The sequence below is a fragment of the Dioscorea cayenensis genome, chromosome 18 (genome assembly GCF_009730915.1).
Source record: "Dioscorea cayenensis subsp. rotundata cultivar TDr96_F1 chromosome 18, TDr96_F1_v2_PseudoChromosome.rev07_lg8_w22 25.fasta, whole genome shotgun sequence".
Taxonomy (NCBI): Eukaryota; Viridiplantae; Streptophyta; class Magnoliopsida; order Dioscoreales; family Dioscoreaceae; genus Dioscorea; species Dioscorea cayenensis.
Window position 1 is genome coordinate 23,030,099 of NC_052488.1, and position 19,685 is coordinate 23,049,783.

The 19,685-nt window shown below is 34.2% G+C and overlaps 1 protein-coding gene across 1 annotated transcript; it reads left to right on the forward strand.

Moving 5' to 3' along the window:
* The first annotated feature begins 15,873 nt into the window (after positions 1-15,873).
* LOC120282955 lies at positions 15,874-18,897 on the forward strand. Its single transcript, XM_039289785.1, has 3 exons — positions 15,874-15,956; positions 17,332-18,279; positions 18,654-18,897. The coding sequence occupies exons 1-3, from the start codon at positions 15,874-15,876 to the stop codon at positions 18,895-18,897; spliced, it is 1,275 nt and encodes a 424-aa protein (XP_039145719.1).
* The last annotated feature ends 788 nt before the right edge of the window (positions 18,898-19,685 follow it).

The window sequence follows — 19,685 nt, forward strand, 5'->3', positions numbered from 1 at the left end:
TGACAATAATAAGGTCCAATCTACATAAATCCACAAAACTCTAAACATAAACCATGTATATTATCACTCTGTTATGACTCCCAATGGCTACCTCATTCCATAATTCGTCTTGGTTAATAGAATTCTCATTCATCCCTTGACTGCATTTATCTACTAGTGCTTTGTCAAATTCCTCCTGCATCCATTAAAAAATAAACATATTATTAAATGATAGTGAGTTAAATTGGCTAATTAATTTGAGTTTATAAAACCAATTCTCAAATATTAAATAAAACTAAATAAATATTAAAGGTTTTCATACATTAGCTGACTTTCCTAGGTTTTCATACCATTAATGTCCATTGAACAGACCTTTCCTAAAAAACCACTCTCATTAATAACATAAATTTAATCAATGACTTTCTTTACAAAGAACATGAAATGCATTCCCATAATTGAAAGTAGTATAATATTTGGACTAATTAAATAAATAAATAAATAAATAAATAAAAACAAATGAGATAACGAACACAAGTGGCATCTAAATTTAATATGCATTCTATGGCATCTAAAAGAATGTACAGCAAATCATGAATTGGATATATAAAGCTAGAATACGAGCTCATGTTAAAACAAAGTTCAATTTTAACTTATATATTCAAATCCTATTTGATAAATCATCAAATTAACATTTGAGGAGTCATACTTCTGCTATCAACCATCAGAATTAAATCTAATGACCCAAGAAATAATTGAACCTTATCAAGTCTTGGACAGATATATTGATGAAGGAATAATAAAAAATAAGCTCAGCTAGAATTCAAGTACATTTAACTCAAAGAAATAGAATGAGGAAACTTCAAATAGAATCCTGGAAAACTGATATATCTATAAGATTGACCTCTAAAAAAAAACCATCAAATCACATCTCATAATATACAATTAATTTCAATGAGATAACATAATGTGCAGACAAGATAATGTAAGCAAATTTCAATAAATGAAATCAATGTTAGTGGCTCTCTAGCATTTCAATACTAGTGGTTTTTTTCCTGTATGACTCCATGATGCTAATGATACTACTACTACTAAGAATAATAACTACCATGATGCTTTTTTCCTGTATGACTAGTGGCTCTCTAACATTTCAAATTTCAATAAATGAAATCAATGTTAGTATAGTATTTTTATTTTTTATTTTATTCCAACCATGTCCAAGTGCAGTGTATATTTAGATTTAAAAGACACATTGAACAAACACAATAATGCACACACATACACAATCAAAAATGGAAAAGAAAGAGGGTGGGAGAAATGGGTGCTATTATGATTCAGATGGTGATTAGGGTGCAAAAGTGTTGATCCATTAATAAAATCATGAATAATTTTAACTAATTTGTCTCCATAAAGCATATGCACCATAAAGTATCACTAGTTTGTCTCCATCTTACGATCTCCCAATCATCTAGCACTGTTATATGCGTCATTCAACCACCCAAAGAAATTACCAAAGTATCATTGTATTCCACTGGTTCTTACCAAGAATATTTATATATATATAAGAAATGTGATCTTGGTCAATGCCATCAAATGATCAGATCATGGCTACAAACCGTATTGTACTAAAGCAGTTTAACAAAAGTTTGATCTTTTCAACAACAAAAAATGATTCTGTGATTTTTTCCTAAAAACAGAAAAAATAAATTAATCCACTTCTAGTGTTCTTTACATACATGTTTAACAAATGGAATACAATGGACTACCTTTCCAGCAAAGCTTTTTTCACCATCATTTCTCCTAAATGAAGTGCCCTGCTTCACTGAATAAAAAGCCGAAACAAAAAAATAATTCGAACCACAGAACTCCAAAAAAATTTGAAATCTATAAAATAATTCCAAACAACATAACTTCATGAAGGCTTCAGTGCAAACTAGTTATCAATGATTATCCGTCTCCAAACCATTTTTTTAAGATAAGTAGATGAAAATTCAAAATTATAAGTATAGTACTCGATCATAAACCAAGTTATGACCCTCCATCAATAAAAAATATAAGAAGATTCAATTATGCCAAGATACCCTGAATGACAGAAAAACTGTTTAGCACCAAAGATTCCCCATCATAATAATACAACCCAGCCTGTTTATAAAATGGCAAGCACACATCCTTTTGAACTGCAGCACAATAAAATCACAAACCACATGCCATCAAGTGTTTTCATCTGATAAACATCATCATGGCAAAAATCATAACAAAATGGAGTTTCTATACTCTATACATCTCCTCAAATACTTAGGACTTGGGCCCTGATAAAATAGCCCATACTTACACTATAACTGACTATCAATTAAATATAAAAAACAAAGCCATAGAAACCATGGAAGGATTATTTACATCAAATTCACTGTATAGATATTCAGACACTTTGCACTACTAATGATCATTAGAAAACAACACAATCCATCAAAACTCAAAAAGTAATTGCAACACAGTGCCAATAGAATCAACAAAGTGATGAGCAAAACTCTTTGATAGTACGAGATTTGGGTATGCATGTGTCAATAGACACGTGAGATATATCATAAACATTATGCTCCCTCTCAACAAATAGAGAGTCATCAAAAGTCAAACAGATATACTACACTCGAAGGAAACAAAAGCTTCCTTCCAACATAATAATTTGAAAACATTAAAATCCTTCACAATCACAACCACACCATGCAATGTAAAGCAAAGTCATTAATGGAGCAGAGATGGACCTCACTTATTCAACTTCTAAGAATTAGCTTATACAACATCTGATAGCCAAATCACTATGCAACTCTAACTTTTCACCTAATCGAGATCGGAGATGTCTCAAAAACTTGAGCGTATTACAAACAAGTCATCCAAATAAGAGTCGGATAGAGCAATTCGTCGAGCGACAAGTAAAGCATGCCAAGCATTGTTTGAAAACAATCCAAGTACATTTGTTAGGCACTAAGTTATAATTAATTGCATTTTTAAACCGCTCAGACATCTCGGGTTGTCATGTACATACCTCCAAAACAAATTTCTTATAATGTTGATCATTAAAAAGATAGAAACCATGTTTACCAGTTAAGATACAGATACGTAAAAGAAAGAAAAAAATCACACTATAAAAATAGGCATGAAGCAAAAATACCTTGGCTTGTTCCAATTAACCATCCACATTGCTAGTGGAATAAGCGACTGCCTGCTTTGCGAGCATTAGCGATGATGGGAAAGCCCGATTTCCTTGGAAGTGAGTCCTCCTCTTGGCAAGCACACCCTACGAATAGAAGTAACAAACGGTGATCATAAAGTTTAGGATATGTGACATAGATCCATGTTGCAATTTTTAAGCGGGAGCGAACAAGCAAAGACACCAACCTACCTGCTCTAATAGATGATCTAGAGTCCATGAAAAAGGTGTTAACCTTTGATATCAAATGCATAGTTTTACTGCTTAGGAAGTAACAAACCTCTCTAGGATAAGTATATCAAGCTTGTATTTTTGACTATTGGTTCAACAACCCGATTTGCTTGATCTCTATTCTTCTTACGCAAAGCTTTCTTGATCTTTCTCTTATGGGCCCTTATATCCCTGAAGCATAAGATGAAAAACAAACAAACAAAAATGTAAGCAATTTACTAAACACCATATAGCGAAGATCAAAAGAGACAAAACCAATAAACAAAAACAAAGAGAAGACACCGATCACTCGAACTTTTTCAATCGGTCATGAGCCGGAAGGCGATATCTTTCATATGATAATAGGTCTTGTTGTTTCCCTCGACCTTCTTCTTGGGCTCTCGAGGAATATCCCTTGAGAATACATAGCTTCCCCGCAAATCGAGCAAAAAAATGGCATAAAATCGGAGAAAACCAATACCTTTCTTTCGCAAAACAAAAGCGAGAGAGGCACTGTCTGGAGAGACTAGTCCGGAGGTAATGAATAGCCTTGGTCCCGGTGATGTACCGAGTCAGCGTTCCCCCTCCTTCTTTTCCCCGGAGAAAGAGAATGAGCAGATGATTGGTTGTGGTTGATTGGAGATGGAGATGGAGATCGAGAGGAGAGGGAAAGGGAGAGGGAGAGAAGAAGCTCACCGGGAGGCGTTAGTGCTTCGAGCATGCCGACAACCCTCGAGAGGATCCAAGACGGAGGAGAAGAATGGAGAGCTTGAGCGGGCTAGCAGTGACTACGAGATGAGCAAGGGTTTAATAGGGATGTCGTCGTCGGTCTTTCGGTGGCTTCACGCCAGCCAGTGACGCCAAAAGGAGTCTTGAGGGAGAGGATCGCTCGGGTTGGAGCACGAGGCGGCGAGGTTTGATCTTTAGGGTCAGAGGGTGAGAGAGGATCGCTAGGGTTTTCCGTTGTATTATTTTTGTTCACATGTAAAGCATTTGGTAATTTTGTAAATAAACCGAATTTAATACTGGGTTTCTTTTTAAGGAAATAATATTACAAAAATTCAAAATGCAACATTCAACCCTAGGGCAAAATTAAAAAAAAACATATAATTTTTTCTAATATTATTCAAAAAATTTTATTTCCAAATATAGGAAAATCTAAAAAAATCTGTAATTATTTTTTTTAAAAAAATAAGCCACTTAGGTTTTTGTGATATATACACTTTTTTACACATGCATGCATACATGATAAAACATAAAATTTATTTAAGTATTTAGAGTGGAATAACATTGTGAGAAAAACTTCACAACAGAAGTTAATGGTGTATTAATGATATAATTTAAATCATAACAATTTCCGCTCGGAAGCAATAATAAAATTTATCAATATTAATAAAATTTAATAAATTTAACATTGAATATTGTAGAAAATAACCAAAAGAACCTTTCACATATATACCCTTTTAAAAAATTTTAAATTTAAATATAAATAAGAATAATAATACTTAAATAAAATATTAATTTTTAGATACGTTTTTAGTCCTTTTCTATTAGAAACGGATTAGAAACGGATATTTTTAATATTTAAATAAATTATATTTTAAATTTCCGTTTGTAAGCCGTTGTTATTTAGATTATATTTAAAACGATTGTTGGTCCATTGTTAATCGGGTGTAAGTAGAAACGAAATAAATTCCGTTTGTAATATTCCGTTTTTAAACAATAACTTTCTTGTAGTGTTCAAGGTCTTTTAAGCTATCGAATTAATGTCAACAAAAACTTACTAATATAGCTCACACGTTGCCATTATTTTTCATCGTGTTAAAAGAAATAATCAAAAGAATAATTAAGGGGAAAAAGCGGGGAATAAAGACCAAGCAGAGGACCTAATTTAATTGCCCTGATCGATCCAAAAGAATGAAAAGCCTTAAATTATTATTACTATAATTATTATATATTTATTATTAATAATAATAATAAGAAGAAGAAGAAGAAACAAATAATGATAAAACAAATAAATATATATATATATATATAATATAATATAAAAATATAATAAAAAAAGAAAATAATAATAACAATAATAATAATAATAATAATAATTTATTTTTTTAATAAATAAATAGAGTAAAATTATTATGTAATTATTATAAATAAAGTATAATTATTATGAATATAGAATATTATATGTATGGGTAATTAAATTATGCTACCAAATTTTAATATATTTTTGTGAAGAATAGTAGAGATTTTGTAAGAAAATATTATGCCAAAAAAAAAAATATAGCTTTTTTTATTGTGGGTCTATAATTATTATCAAAAGAGTAAAATTATTATGTAATTATTATAAATAGATTAAAATTATTATAAACCGTACAAAACTCGCGTGACAAATAAAAGGGGTCGTGTGTTTGTTTTGTCAGCAGTTTTTAGCATGATCAGCCTTAAACCAGCAAACGACCGTGCTCAAATCCATGGACTCCGTTGTCGCGGTTTTTTAGCGCAGGTTCAAAAGTCGACGCCAAAAAAGCGTGACAAAGAAAGGATGATGTATTTGTCACGGTTTTTGACACCGTCAACCCTAAAGCTCGTAAAAACCGTGCCAAATACCATGGATTCCATTACGGTTTTTAGCGCGGATTTCACGACGCTATAAAAGCGTGACAAATAAATGTATGATATGTTTGTCACGGTTTTTAGCACGATCAACTCTATCATGCTAAAAACCGTGCCAAAGATCATGAATTATTAGTCACGGTTTTTTATGCTTAAGACTGATCGTGCCAAAAACCGTGACAAATAAACGCATTATATGTTTGTCACGGTTTTTGGCACGGTCAACCCTAAACTGTGCCAAAAACTGTGACAAATACCATGGACTGATTGTCGCGGTTTTTGGCACGGTTTAAGCTGATCTGTCAGCTGTGATCAAATAAATATATGATGTGTTTGTCACGGTTTTTGGCACGGTCAACCCTAAACCGTGCCAAAAACCGTGCCAAATACCATGGATTCTATTGTCACGGTTTTGGTACGCTTTCAAAGGTTAATCATGTCAAAAAACCGTGACAAATAAAAGGCATTATATGTTTGTCACGGTTTTGGCACTGATTCAGGGATTGATTGTGCCAAAAATCGCTCAAAAGCCACCTGGACTCCGATTGTTATGGTTTTGGGATCTGTTTAGGATTGTTCATGCCAAACATCGTGACAAATGTGTTTGTCACGGTTTTTGGCACGGTTTTTTGTCTAAATTTTAGACAAAAAACATAAATGGAAAATGCTAAATCATGGTGACAAAATTGTCACGATTTAATGATCTGCTAAATCTGGTGACGACATTTGTCACTACAAATTTTTGTTCGCTGCCAATTTCCGTGACAAGTTTGGCACGGAATCAAAACCGTGCCAAATAGATCGTGCCAAATTCCTGTTTTTCTTGTAGTGATCACTTTTAGTGGATTGTTGATCTTTGGGCTCGGCCCCATAGAGGTAGGCAAGTTATGTGGAACTAGATAACCAATTCGTGTATTTCCTTTCTCTTGCATGTTTGATTTTACATTGACTGTGTGTGATTGCATTATATGAGAGATTGATCGAAAACTTACCACACAACTACCCCTCCGGACCTAATCCGGACCTAATATATGTATATATATATATATTTAACAAAGACGATAAGTGTTGTCCTACAAAGGAGTTAATTAGGTGAATATATATACATTGTAATTGTCACCCTTCGTTTCCATTCATCCCTTTTCTTCTTCTGACTTTCCAACTATAGAATAATAACAATAATAATACTTGAGTACCACATCAAGTGTGAAAAGAAAAAAAAGAGAGTTGTAAATATGCACGAGATGTAGGACGTTAGTTGAAGTGTTGGTGCTTTCATGCATTAATATAGTTGCATCCCATACACCACCACTGCAATGAAACGTGAAACGTGAAATGTTGAGCGGACCAGCCAAATTAAATAATTTGAACATTGTTATACTACTCTTTGCAGATACGTTAGACGCCTCAGCCACCTCCCTGGGAGCTGGGTGAGTTGATTTTGATCAGCGGTTTAAGTTTAATAGAGCAATTTATAGTACTTAGTACCATCCTAGACTAACATCGTTCCTTTATTTATTTCTTTATTTATATTTGATTTTGGTTTTTGCTGCTCTTGAGCTGTCGGCATGTTTCAATATTTTTTGAAAAAAAATTAAGTCATCCAATATATTAGAAAAAAAAATATAAAATTAAACATGTATAAATACAAGGGTGATCACCAAAATAAGGGTACGTGTGCAGAATAAAAATGGGATACACACAAATGTAAATATGGTATTTTGCTAGGAAGATGGTTGTTGAGACAAGTGAACGTGATATTTTTCATTTGTTAATTGTTTTATTTATTTATTTATTTATTTGAAGAAAGAACCCATTTATTAATAAAAAGAACAAAGGAACAAGGGAAAGGGAGCAAAGCCAGCAAGATTAAAAAACACATTAACAAAGAAAAGAAGAAAATAAAAACAGGAGCATTAGAAAGTAATCCAAAATCAATGAAGCTTCTCATGATCCAACAGGGGAGATCTTGTCCTTGGAGGAAAAGGTTCAAAGTATGAAGGTTTGAGCCATGAACAGCCAGCTTAGTGGCAGGAATGATCCAAGAGTGCGGAATAACATTGATTGAGTTGGCATTAATTTTGCTAGTTACAATAGCTAGTGTTGAAGGGTGTTTGCTGCGATGAATGTTGTGAAAATTGACTTGGGTAATAAAATGAGAGACGAGTGAATAAATGATAGTTTGGTTGTCTAACTTTTGCAATGAAACGATTCTACAACGTTCTTAGAAAATGCAAACTTGTTGGATATAGTTATCTCCTTTTTGTTGCATGACTTGTACTAGCAATAGTTGGAATAAAAAGGCTAGTAGTAGTTTTAGTTTGAGTGTGCATTGATAATAATTTTATGTTTTTTTTTTCAGGTTTGTATATTTAAATTATATTTTTTTAATCAAAAATTTTATTATCGCATTATTTTACATTAGAGACAATTGCTTTATTGGATGATTTTATATATATATTATACTTTTAGTCCACCCTTTTAGTGAGTTTTGCCACTTGTCCTATTAAGTTGATGTATTCACGATTTCAATCTAATATAAATTTTTATAAACTCTATTGAAGTTTAGAAAAGAAATCTATTGAAATTTAGAAAGGAAATCTATTGGATACAATTAAGAAATATAACTTTATCTCTATTTACATTGGATATTACTATTAAGGGCCATTTGTGAAAATATTACCGTCCGTTATATGACAATTTGGAAAGATCATCACGTTTGGCACTGTAGCAACAATAGTAATATATATTGATTGTAATATGATATTAAAAATAATAAAATATTAAAAAAAAAATAAAAATTAATAAAATATTACTGAGAAACTTAGTTACATAACCACTAAAACATGTGGTAATCTTGGATTACTAAGTGGTGGTGATCTAATAAAATTTTTAAGACAAACATGCCTTCTTTTTTCAAATTGATTTTTAATGTGTATATATATATATATATATATATATATATATATATATATCATTATGTGTATGCATATATATATATGTGAGAGACTGTTCTCCTCAGAGTGATAGCTGGACTTTGTCCCTACAGTCTAAGTATTGTCCAGTTATTCGGCAATTAAATTCATCCCCTCTCGGAATCGAACTTGTGGCCTAACCCTTTGTCTTTCTCTTAAGTCGAGAGCCTTTCACCAAATGATCTTTCACAAAAAAGGCGCATCTTTTGTGAGAGACTGCTTTCCCAAAGTGACAGCTAGACTTTATCCCTTCAACATAGTCCAGATATCATCTGGTTATTCACCAAGTTCATCCCCTTTTGAAATTGAACCCGTGACCTAACCCTTTGTTTCATACTTAAGGCGAGCGATTGATTCACGCATATTATACACACACATATATACCCTTGTATATACAAATATGTATATATTAATGCACATACACACATATGTATACATATATATACATATATAAATGACAATAATTATTTTAATTAAATTACCAACTTATCCTCATATTATATAATAAATAAATAACAAAATTTATAAATCCATGGATAAGAATGAGCCATGTTTTGCTTCGATGGTAGTTATCACATAATGGAGTCCACTGGATTATTTTTTTAATTTTTTTTAATGTACTTTTGTCAGCTTTTGATGGTTGTTATTTTAATTTTTATTTATGGTTTTTTCCTCTCTTACCCTTGATGCATAAATTCATATATATATATATATATATATATATATATACATGGGCGGATCTAGAGAGGGGCAAGGAGTGCTTGCCCATATAAACATCATTAAAATATTAATAGTATAATTTATATGGACACTCTTTATCTTTATTTTTCAAGATTCTACCCACAATAATTAAAATAAATTAAATAAAAATAATAAAATTATTATATTAAATTAAATTGATGTTGGGATAATAATAAATAATATCGCTAGCCAAAATAGATCTTCAAAATTAAAAAGAAAATAGATCTTCAAAAAAATTTGTTTTTAAATTTTATATTTAGATATATTTTTTTTTATTGAACTTATTAATACATAATTATAATTTTTTAGGATATCAATATAAATAAATAGTAATAATAAATAATAATAATAATAAAACTCTAAAAAAAATTGCAATTTTTATCTCAAAATCTCTAAAAACAAATCATTACATGAATTGCATCAATTGATGAGTTTTTTTATTTCTTTTTACTCAATCTATTCCAAGTATATTTTACTTTCATTATAGAGACTTATTTTATTTTATTTTTTAATTTGTTTCAAATCTAATTTAATTTGCTTAATTTTTTGTGTGATTATTTGTTATGTAAATTTATTTGACATTTGTTAAATCGTTGTTTGCTTATTTATTATGAAAATCATTGTGAAAATGGTTAGATATTTGTTATGATTAATTGACTATTCATTAGATTATTTTTAAAATAATTGTTGTATTTAATAATTGAATTTGTGTTAACTTTTTTTTAATTATGATATTTGTTAATTAGTGTTTAACAGTTAGTTGATTTATTTACTAATTATGTAAATATGATATTTTTTTTTTACACCTAAACCAAAATTATTAGATGAATTTATATTTTATTTTTTTTAAATATTGATTATAATCCTCTCAAATCTTAATTAATCAAATTATTTAATATTTATAATTTTTTAAAATTTGAATTCAGCACCCTCTAAATTTTGTCTCTAGTTTCGCCACTATATATATGAATTTGTAATCTTTGTATAAAATAAAGATTACAATACTTTATGATTATTTATTTGTTTTTAAGGATTTTTGAGTTTTCAAAAAAATGATATATATATATATATATATATATATTTGTTTGTATGCAATACTATATATACTGTTGGTGTTTGGGTTTTTGGGCTTTCTAAGAGTATTTTTAAGTGACATAGTATATGTATAGTATACATATCTAATAGATATTTTTAAGATATGTTATATATACACTTTATTTTATAGTTGTTAAATTTTTCTGTTTTTTATGTAAAAGATATAGTATATGCATATAATATATAGAGAGAGAGAGAGAGAACGTGTTGTCTGTGGACGTTCACAGACGTCCACAGGCAAGCACAGTAGCATTAACTTAGCTACAGTGAGAGCTAATTTTGATATAACCGGGTTGATTAATTGAGTTTTGGTTTATAGCATGTTTGCTGTAGTTCTAGTAGAAATAGGGTTAAACGGTTTAGATTTGTTTAATTCTTTCGTGCACAAATCAAATTCACGCACACCACTTTTCACCGTACTCTCATTCGTCGAATTGTGATCAACGTTGGATCGAAATCCAACCGATGATATAGCGTTAAAGTGAGATTTCGATTCTCGAACATGGATAGATGAACCTCATATATATATATATATATATAATATTTGTTTTTGTTTAGTTTTTTTTTTGCAGTGATTTTTTTTTAAAATTTTTAATACAATTCGCATCCTAATGAAACCCTAAGCATGGTCAATCTATACTAGTAAATATATACGGGTTTTTGGGGACTTAGTGGCAAAAACAATTATTTGGAATATCTACCTTGCTAGGAATGATTATATTTTCAATGTTAATGTTATGCATGCACATTGTCTCATTGTAAAAATTGATTGTATGCTTGTATCTTGGTGCTCTTCTATTGTAGAGGGAACTAGAGCGAAAATGGATGAAGATCTCAACACTGTTTGTAGAAACTTGGAGTTTCTTGGCTCTTTATGAAGGATTTCGGGTAAGTATCACTGGTGGCCACAAATGTTTCGTAAATATAACGCTGTGGCCACATACGTTTTTTTTGTAACGATGTGGCCACAAAACTTGTCTCCGGTTACACTCATGGCCATAATTTCATGTTTGGGGCTGATTCCGGCGAATATGCTGAGGTGGCGTCCGACGTGTACTATCTATTTTAAAAAAGATCTTAGGTGGCATTCCACCTCACCATCGTTTCTCTGCTCACTGCCACGTCAGCCAGCCACGTCAGCTGAGACCTTTACCCTATCGTTTCGTTCATCAAATTAGGGCTAAGGCTAGGGCAACATTCCCTCCGGCAAGATGATCCACCTTGTTCTCGCCCAGTATGAACTACTCCGGCATCGCTCCGACAAAGTAGGGCATCGCTCCGGCAAGATTTATGAGCTACTCCGGCCATTCTCGAGCATTACTCGGCCCACAAACTAGGGCATCACTCATGGGTTTGATCTTGATTTGTAGGTTTAGAAGGCTTGTGAGATTGTCTGTAATGGAGTTTAGCACAGAAAGCTTGTAGGTTTAGAAGGATTGTGAGAATGTCTGTAATGGAGTTTAGTACAGAGAGCTTGTAGGTTTATAAGGCTTGTGGAATGATTGTGAGATTGAAATCTAACCTTATTTTGAATGAATACTTGTTAGATTGTTAGTTTACTTCATGTGTGTTATTGTGAGATTGAAATCTAATCTTGCTTTTTCTGTCATTCTTCACATGAGAAATCTTTTACTGTACCAATTTACTTCATAAGAATTTTTATAATTGATTACAAAAAATACATCTTTGCACTGACAATACCAATTTACAATTTAAAATAATTGCACAATATAAGTCTGCAGACTTGTATGTAAAAAAGTTTGCATCATGGGTTACTAAAATCTGCAAACAGATTTACTGAAATCTGGTAATAATTTGGTAAAACCTGGGAATACAATTAAACCTGGGTAAAACCTGGGAATACAAATATGCTGAAATCTGGTAATAATTTGGTAAAACCTGGGAATACAAATAAACCTGGGAATACAAATATGCTGAAATCTGGTAATAATTTGGTCAAACCTGGGATACAAATATGCTGAAATGTAATAATAATTTGGTCAAACATGGGAATACAAATAAAACTTGGAATACAAATATGTTGAAACATAGGAATAAAATACATAACCTGGGAATATAAATCTGCTGACGACAAAGTTCATCATTGACTCAAAATAACAAAATACATTGACTCAAAATCCAATGCTTACAACAAAGTTCATCATAACAAATCCAACAAATCCAACAAAATACATAACTGACAGTGCTTAAAAGAAACTTCATAACATATCCAAAGGACATTGACTCAAAATAAAATGTTACTACTAGTTCACAAAGTTCATAATTAAAAATATCAACAGAGTTTTCCATCATCAAAACATTCAATTTCCTTTCCACCATCTATGACTGAGGAAGAAGCCCTATCTCTTATTGGAGATTGAGTTGGCATTGTGCAGTTGATCACATTTCCCATGTTAGACACACTAACATAGGAAGACTTGCTTATCTTGACATTTAATCTCTGGTCCTTTGTTGGTAATTTGACTTGGTTGCCTTGTCGCGAGGCTATCTGGGTGCCTAAGAGATCGGGTCGACTAGGTGAATTGGCGATGCTAGATGCCTAGCTGAGACATTTTTCTAGATTGGGTTTGCTGATTGCTTCTTCTCTGTGAAGCAAATAAAGATGCAAATAAATTAATGCAATATAAACTAGCTTCCATTATTTAACATGTTACATATGAGAAAATTACTTGAGGTATTTTCTGTCTTTTTCGACCAACGTCTGAAGGTGCAGATTCAGGTGCATTCTCAATCCCCTGACATCATAAAAAATCTTTTAGTGCTTTCCCTTTGAATTTCTCCCTGAAATTAGTATACATGTGCCGAACACAATTTCTATGTTCAGCATCTGGAAATATATCTTGAATAGCCCTTTTTAAACCCTGCAATTATAATTCACAAAATTAAATGACAATTACTATCAATAGAAAATGTTTAAACATACAACTAACCTTTTGCCGGTCACTCATTATGGTGAGATATCTGCTGTTCCAGATCTGCAAATCTTCCCTCAAAAGATCCATGAACCATGTCCAAGTATCTCTATTCTCAACCAACACTACTGCATAAGCAATGGGTAATATACAATCATTGGGGTCAATCCCTACTGCTGACAATAACTGACCACCATAGAGAGATTTCAAAAAACATCCATCAAATCCTATAAATGGCCTACAACCTGACCAGAATGCATCCTTTAAGGGCTTTAGACAGATATAAAACCCTTTGAAGACACCTTCATCCCTCCACAAAGTTACTGTGCTACCTGGATTGGTTTGCATGAGCTCAGCTGCATACTTGGTGAGGTTTGTGTATTGCTCACCCTCATCTCCGTTGACCAACTTCATTGCCAAGTGTTTGGTTCTCCAAGCTTTCATATGAGAAATTGTAAAAACCATGGTCATCCTTAACTTGTTTAATTATGCCATTGCGGCTCAATTTGGATCGACCTTGAACTTGTCAAAAATATTTAGTGGCAAGCCACCTTGAAGTTTTCATGAAAAATTATTGAAGACCTTTCCACGTTGTGATCAAGATTAGCACTCTTAATTTGCATCGATGGATTGTCTTTGCTCATGTGAAACTGCATAAATCTGAAAGAACATTGTTTGTTGTGGCATGCACATATCACTCTCTTTCTATCATTACGTGGGAACCATAGCTGAAAACTGCATTCTTAATCCCCCAGTTTCTACAAGCCCTCTTTAGTTGATCAAAATCTCTAAATACCAACCCAACCCTTAACCTTGGGTTATACATCTCCTTCTCTTCATTAAACTCTCGCAAACCTAGTGTCACCATCATCATCATATACGGTTACAGTGAACAAGTCCTCGAAATTATCACTCTGGCAGACTCACTTTCTTCTCCAACAAGTCCTTACATTCTTGTGCTATTTTTGAGGGAAAGATGGGATACCTCTACTGCCTTTATTTTTCACCCATTTCGTTCATACAAAAACCCTGCTGGAAGTCCTCATCACCAGAAGGGATATCATAGTCAGAATCAATGAAGTCATCCTCCTCAATTGGATGTTCATCTGGCACACCACTATTTAGCACCTCTTCCATACTATACCTGCTGTATGCTAATACAATTTCAGATATACAATAATGAGCGGGTCCATTCCAAATGCGAGGCGAGGGATGAGTTGTGGTCAAATCAATATATATATATATACTGACTGAAAAGGAAATTTAGACATATAATCATGAACATCATCCATCCCAAATGCAAGCGGGGATGAGTTGCGGTAAAAATCATACAATTACCAATTGAAAAAGAAATAAGCCATGTTAAGGGATAAACAAAACCAAATCCAACGAGAAAAAGATTTTTTCTATATCAACCATTTAGCATGTTCATGAAGCACAAAAATAGTAGCATACAATATATAAACCAATTTCTAAGGATGCACATTAAATTTATGAAGAAGGAACAACTAAAAGCTAAATAAAATTTCCAATATACTAACATAAAAGGTGAGGTTTTTACCAATCAAACGGGAAAAAATCATGATATAATCTATCATGATGTAAGCTAAAAAAAAATACCATGCATTGAAAAACAGTATTTTAAGCAGACAGACAAAAAATACCATTTAGATCAACAAAAGGTAACTGAGAGGAATCGAGGCTTACATCAAGGAGGTGTTGGGGATCGGAGGCATTGGCAAGTGCATTACAAAGAGAAGCATCTTCCTTATGCGTACTATGACTAACAAAGACAACCTTGCCTTCCAACATGTAAGTTCACCAACACAACCAGAACATAACACATAAAGCTCATGCCTTTCTAGATTAAAAAATCACTTTAGGGAAAATAATTTATTTCTGGGAGTTCCAACCTTAAATTAAGGAAACACAAGGCCACAAAACATAAAAACTAATATAGAACAACAATCAAACTAAAAAAAAATAAAATGCAAAACAAATCAACCTAAAATCCCTAAATTACTACCTTCACTGGTGCTTTTTCTTTGGGATTACGCCGTGGTGATGCTAGATCCGTCGAGTCTCTCGCCGTGAAGATCGCCGGGACGGGGAAGGGCTGATGGCGTGGAGAGGCAATATGAGATTAGGAGGAGAAATGGGGACGCTCGGACAAGGGGCGCTCGGACGAGGGTTTAGGTTTAGGTCAGTGTGATCTTCGGGACATGAGATGGGGGTTGGGGTTGATGGACGAAAGGGTAAAGGTCTCAGCTGACGTGGCTGGCTGACGTGGCAGTGAGCAGAGAAACGATGGTGAGGTGGAATGCCACCTAAGATCTTTTTTAAAATAGATAGTCACGCGTCGGACGCCACCTCGAGCATATTCACTGGAATCAGTCTCAAACAGTGAAATTATGGCCACGAGTGTAACGCAGGAGACAAGTTTTGTGGCCACATCGTTACAAAAAAAACGTATGTGGCCACAGCGTTATATTCACTGAAAACATTTGTGGCCACGTGTGATACTTTCTACCCGAAGGATTTGGTATGACTCGGCCTTCGGAGGAGCGCATGACCCGAGCACCTGACTAGATTCCGTGTTGGTAGCTCTTTTGGGGCCCGATCTTCTTTTGATGTTGTAGCTTACCACAGCTACTGGTTGGTGACTTTTGTATTTCTCTTTCCGTAAAAGTGGTTTATCCATCTTTTAATAATAATAATAATAAAAAAAGTTTCCAAATTTATAACAGAGATTATATAGATGTATATACAAAAGCGTGTATTGTTAAGAAAGACAAAGTCCTTCAACGAAGTTCAAGATCTCGTGGGGCCACCTGTCACTCAAAGAAGACATTAAACTTAACCGAAGTTTAAGATCTCTTGGCCCTCTGAATTCATTTGGCCAAATTTATTTGTTTTGCTTTTATGCTCATGCTATTTTAGATTCAAACTCACCTCTTTATTGCTTTGGTTTCTTTCTTGTCGTTGTGATATCCTCTTATAATATTCCAATCTTTTTGTTACTTTTGCTTTTTCAATCGAGAAAACAAGTTCTCTGTGCAACAAAATGGGAACAGCAGAGAAGTTCAGTAATTAAAGGGTAAGAATAAGAGTTTGATGCTGGAATGTATTTATTTATTTATATTTATTAGATAGATCACCTCCCAATTCCCATTCTTCCAAAATTCAGTGCATGCCTCTTCTGTTGATTCCCATATGTTCATCTGTTCATCTGTTTTTTCTTTTAATCAAATCGAGTCGTATAATTTTATTGGGTGTGCAGCTTTTAAGGAGAAACATTGCCTGTAGAATGTTGCGGCTAATTAAGATGGCAAGCTTTCCTCCATAAGGAATCTGACTGACCTTGTTATTCTTTTAATGGCATTGCTACTTAGGGACAGTCACATTAATAATGGGCATCCATGGTGGTTTGAACCCCCAAGCCCGGCCCTAATTTATTAAGGTCAAGGGCGACGAACAAAAACAATTGTTCCTGCCCTTGTCTCACATAACCCAACGACGGTCACTCTTCTTCTCTGGAGCTGCCAGACCCTTTTCCATTATGGAGCAATGGTGGCAGAGAACAGAAGCCCAGGCTAGGTAGCACATTGAGCACAGGTTTTGAAGGCCATCCAGAAGATGAAGATGCGTGTATACCAAGAAGAAGAAGAAGAAGCATACAACAACAACAACAACCAGAGTCCACCAGTAGAGGCGACTGGTGGAGGCTGAGGAAGCAGGGAGTGAAACCCCCTGAGTCAAAGCATTGGGCAATGGTGAATCATAATCACGATGATGAGCTGATGGCGGCAGTAAGTGTGGAACGGAATGCCAACAGATTAGATATGCCGTTATCACTGCTGATCATCAAAAGGAAGAAGATTTGGGAGCGTGAGCTCATGGAGGCTGGAGAGTTGGCTTGTTGCTCCGCCAAGAAGGCCTTCTCCTCCATGGTCTTCATGGTTCGTGAGCTCCAGAGCCATGCTCTCCACATGAGGTCGGATGATGATCAACCTCCACTGCCTGGAATCCTGGATCGTGTTCGGAGCGACCTGCATGCCTCCTTCGTCTGCCTTTTCCAACGAGTCTTTTGTTGCAATCCCACGCTCATGCTCTACCTCATGATCATCCTCGCCAACTTCACTGTCTACTCCATGGGCCGCAACCCCACCACTGCGATTCCTCCTTCTCAATCTCTTCTTGTATCCATTTCAGACATCATCAACACGGATGATCATTATCCTTCAGCGGCACAACTGCAAGATGAGACCATAGAATGGAACAAGTTTGTGGAAGATGCCTTGAGGATGAGAGCGAGCACCACAGACGAGGCTCTAATGGACCCTGACGTTTTGAGACAATTCGTGGCTCCTGTCTCAGTGCAAATTCCACCAGAGGAGGATAGTTGTCAGCATTACATCAACACTGAATTAATGTATGAAAGAGCTTTGTCAGAGGACCCAGACAACGCCCTACTCCTCTCTAACTTTGCTCAATTCCTTTATCTCGTCCACCACAACTATGACAGGTACTATTAACATCTCGCGCGTCCCCCTTTCTCTTCTCTCCCTTGTGTTTAGTTTTGCTGCCATGGATACTGTGTCTATAAATATATTTAAAAAAAATTCAAGTGACAAAATGGTCTCAATTACTGCACTATGGCTGAATTATGTTTGCCAAGAATAGTAAATTTAGACCATTTGGTCACTTGGATTTTATTTGGTGCTCAAAGTACTGCAAACTTGAGCTCAAAGTACGAGTTACTACCTGTCTAGTGAAAGTAAATCTGTTTGTTATGTTTTACTGTTTTTTTTTTCATGCTCAAAGTACTGCAAACTTGAGCTGTGATTGATTCAATAAATCATGAGTTGCTCGTTATTAACACATTCTTGGGCGCAACAGAGCTGAGTACTATTTCGAGAGAGCAGTGGAGATTCAACCAACCGACGCTGAGGCTTTGAATAGGTATGCTTGTTTCTTGTGGTTGGTTCGGAAGAATCTAGGTGCTGCTGAAGAGACTTTCCTGGAAGCTATGGCAGCTGATCCTGGCAATTTGGTGTATGCCGCCAATTATTCTCATTTCAACTGGAAGACTGGGGCCAAGGAAACCTGCTTTCCCATCCTCGACAACCCAGATGCTTATTAATTACCTTATAGATTCACCACACGGCCTAGCAAAACTAATCATTTTTAAACAAAAGTAAATTATAATCCTCATGATATTGCCAAAGGGACTCACTAACCCAGTTAAATCATTGTGACTTTGGTTCTTAAATAATCTGTGTTTGTGTTGCTACCATAGCATCCCTGATTTGTACATTTAACAGTTCACGAATGAAATCCAGAGCAATTGCCTTCGTATAACTGTCTGACCATAATTATTGGGATCGCCCCCTCCCCCTCTCTCGAAATCCAGATTGTAGTACCTTCAACTCCCCTTGTGCAATCCGGATTCCAATACGTTCTTAGAAGTGATCCGTATTGCCGTACTTTCAAGTTTAAAAAATGCAGGAAACAAGATGAAACAAGAATTGGTTTGATGAAATTAATATTTTAGAATTTTCATATAAAATAGAAAAAAATCTTCAACTTGCTAGCCTTCTATATCTTCCATGGTGGAATTAAACAGAACCTTGCTTAGCAAATTATTCTGAAGGGAGACTGCTCACTCAAAATCAAAATCTTTAACTTGCAAGCTTTGGACAACGAGATCCTTCCTTTGGACAATTTGGCTAAAAAGGGCTGCAATAGAATTTTCACAACTTGTGTGCTCTGCAATGCAGCATTGGAGATATGCCCTTTTGTAACTAAGCTTTAGTTGCACTATAATGCCCTGCTCAATGTCTCTAACATGCCCCCTAATCGGAATGATGCATGGCCCTACTAGCCCATCAACAAAGTCTCTGAATCTTATGGCTTGGAAAACCTCTTAAT

What these genes read in the sequence shown, in the direction of transcription:
- LOC120282955 (XM_039289785.1), top strand. Translation starts at nt 15,874, where the DNA reads ATGGCGTGGAGAGGCAATATGAGATTAGGAGGAGAAATGGGGACGCTC. An exon ending in GGACGAGGGTTTAGGTTTAG is followed by an intron (nt 15,957 to 17,331) that starts GTCAGTGTGATC and finishes CAATGGTGGCAG; the next exon opens with AGAACAGAAGCCCAGGCTAG. An exon ending in GTCCACCACAACTATGACAG is followed by an intron (nt 18,280 to 18,653) that starts GTACTATTAACA and finishes TGGGCGCAACAG; the next exon opens with AGCTGAGTACTATTTCGAGA.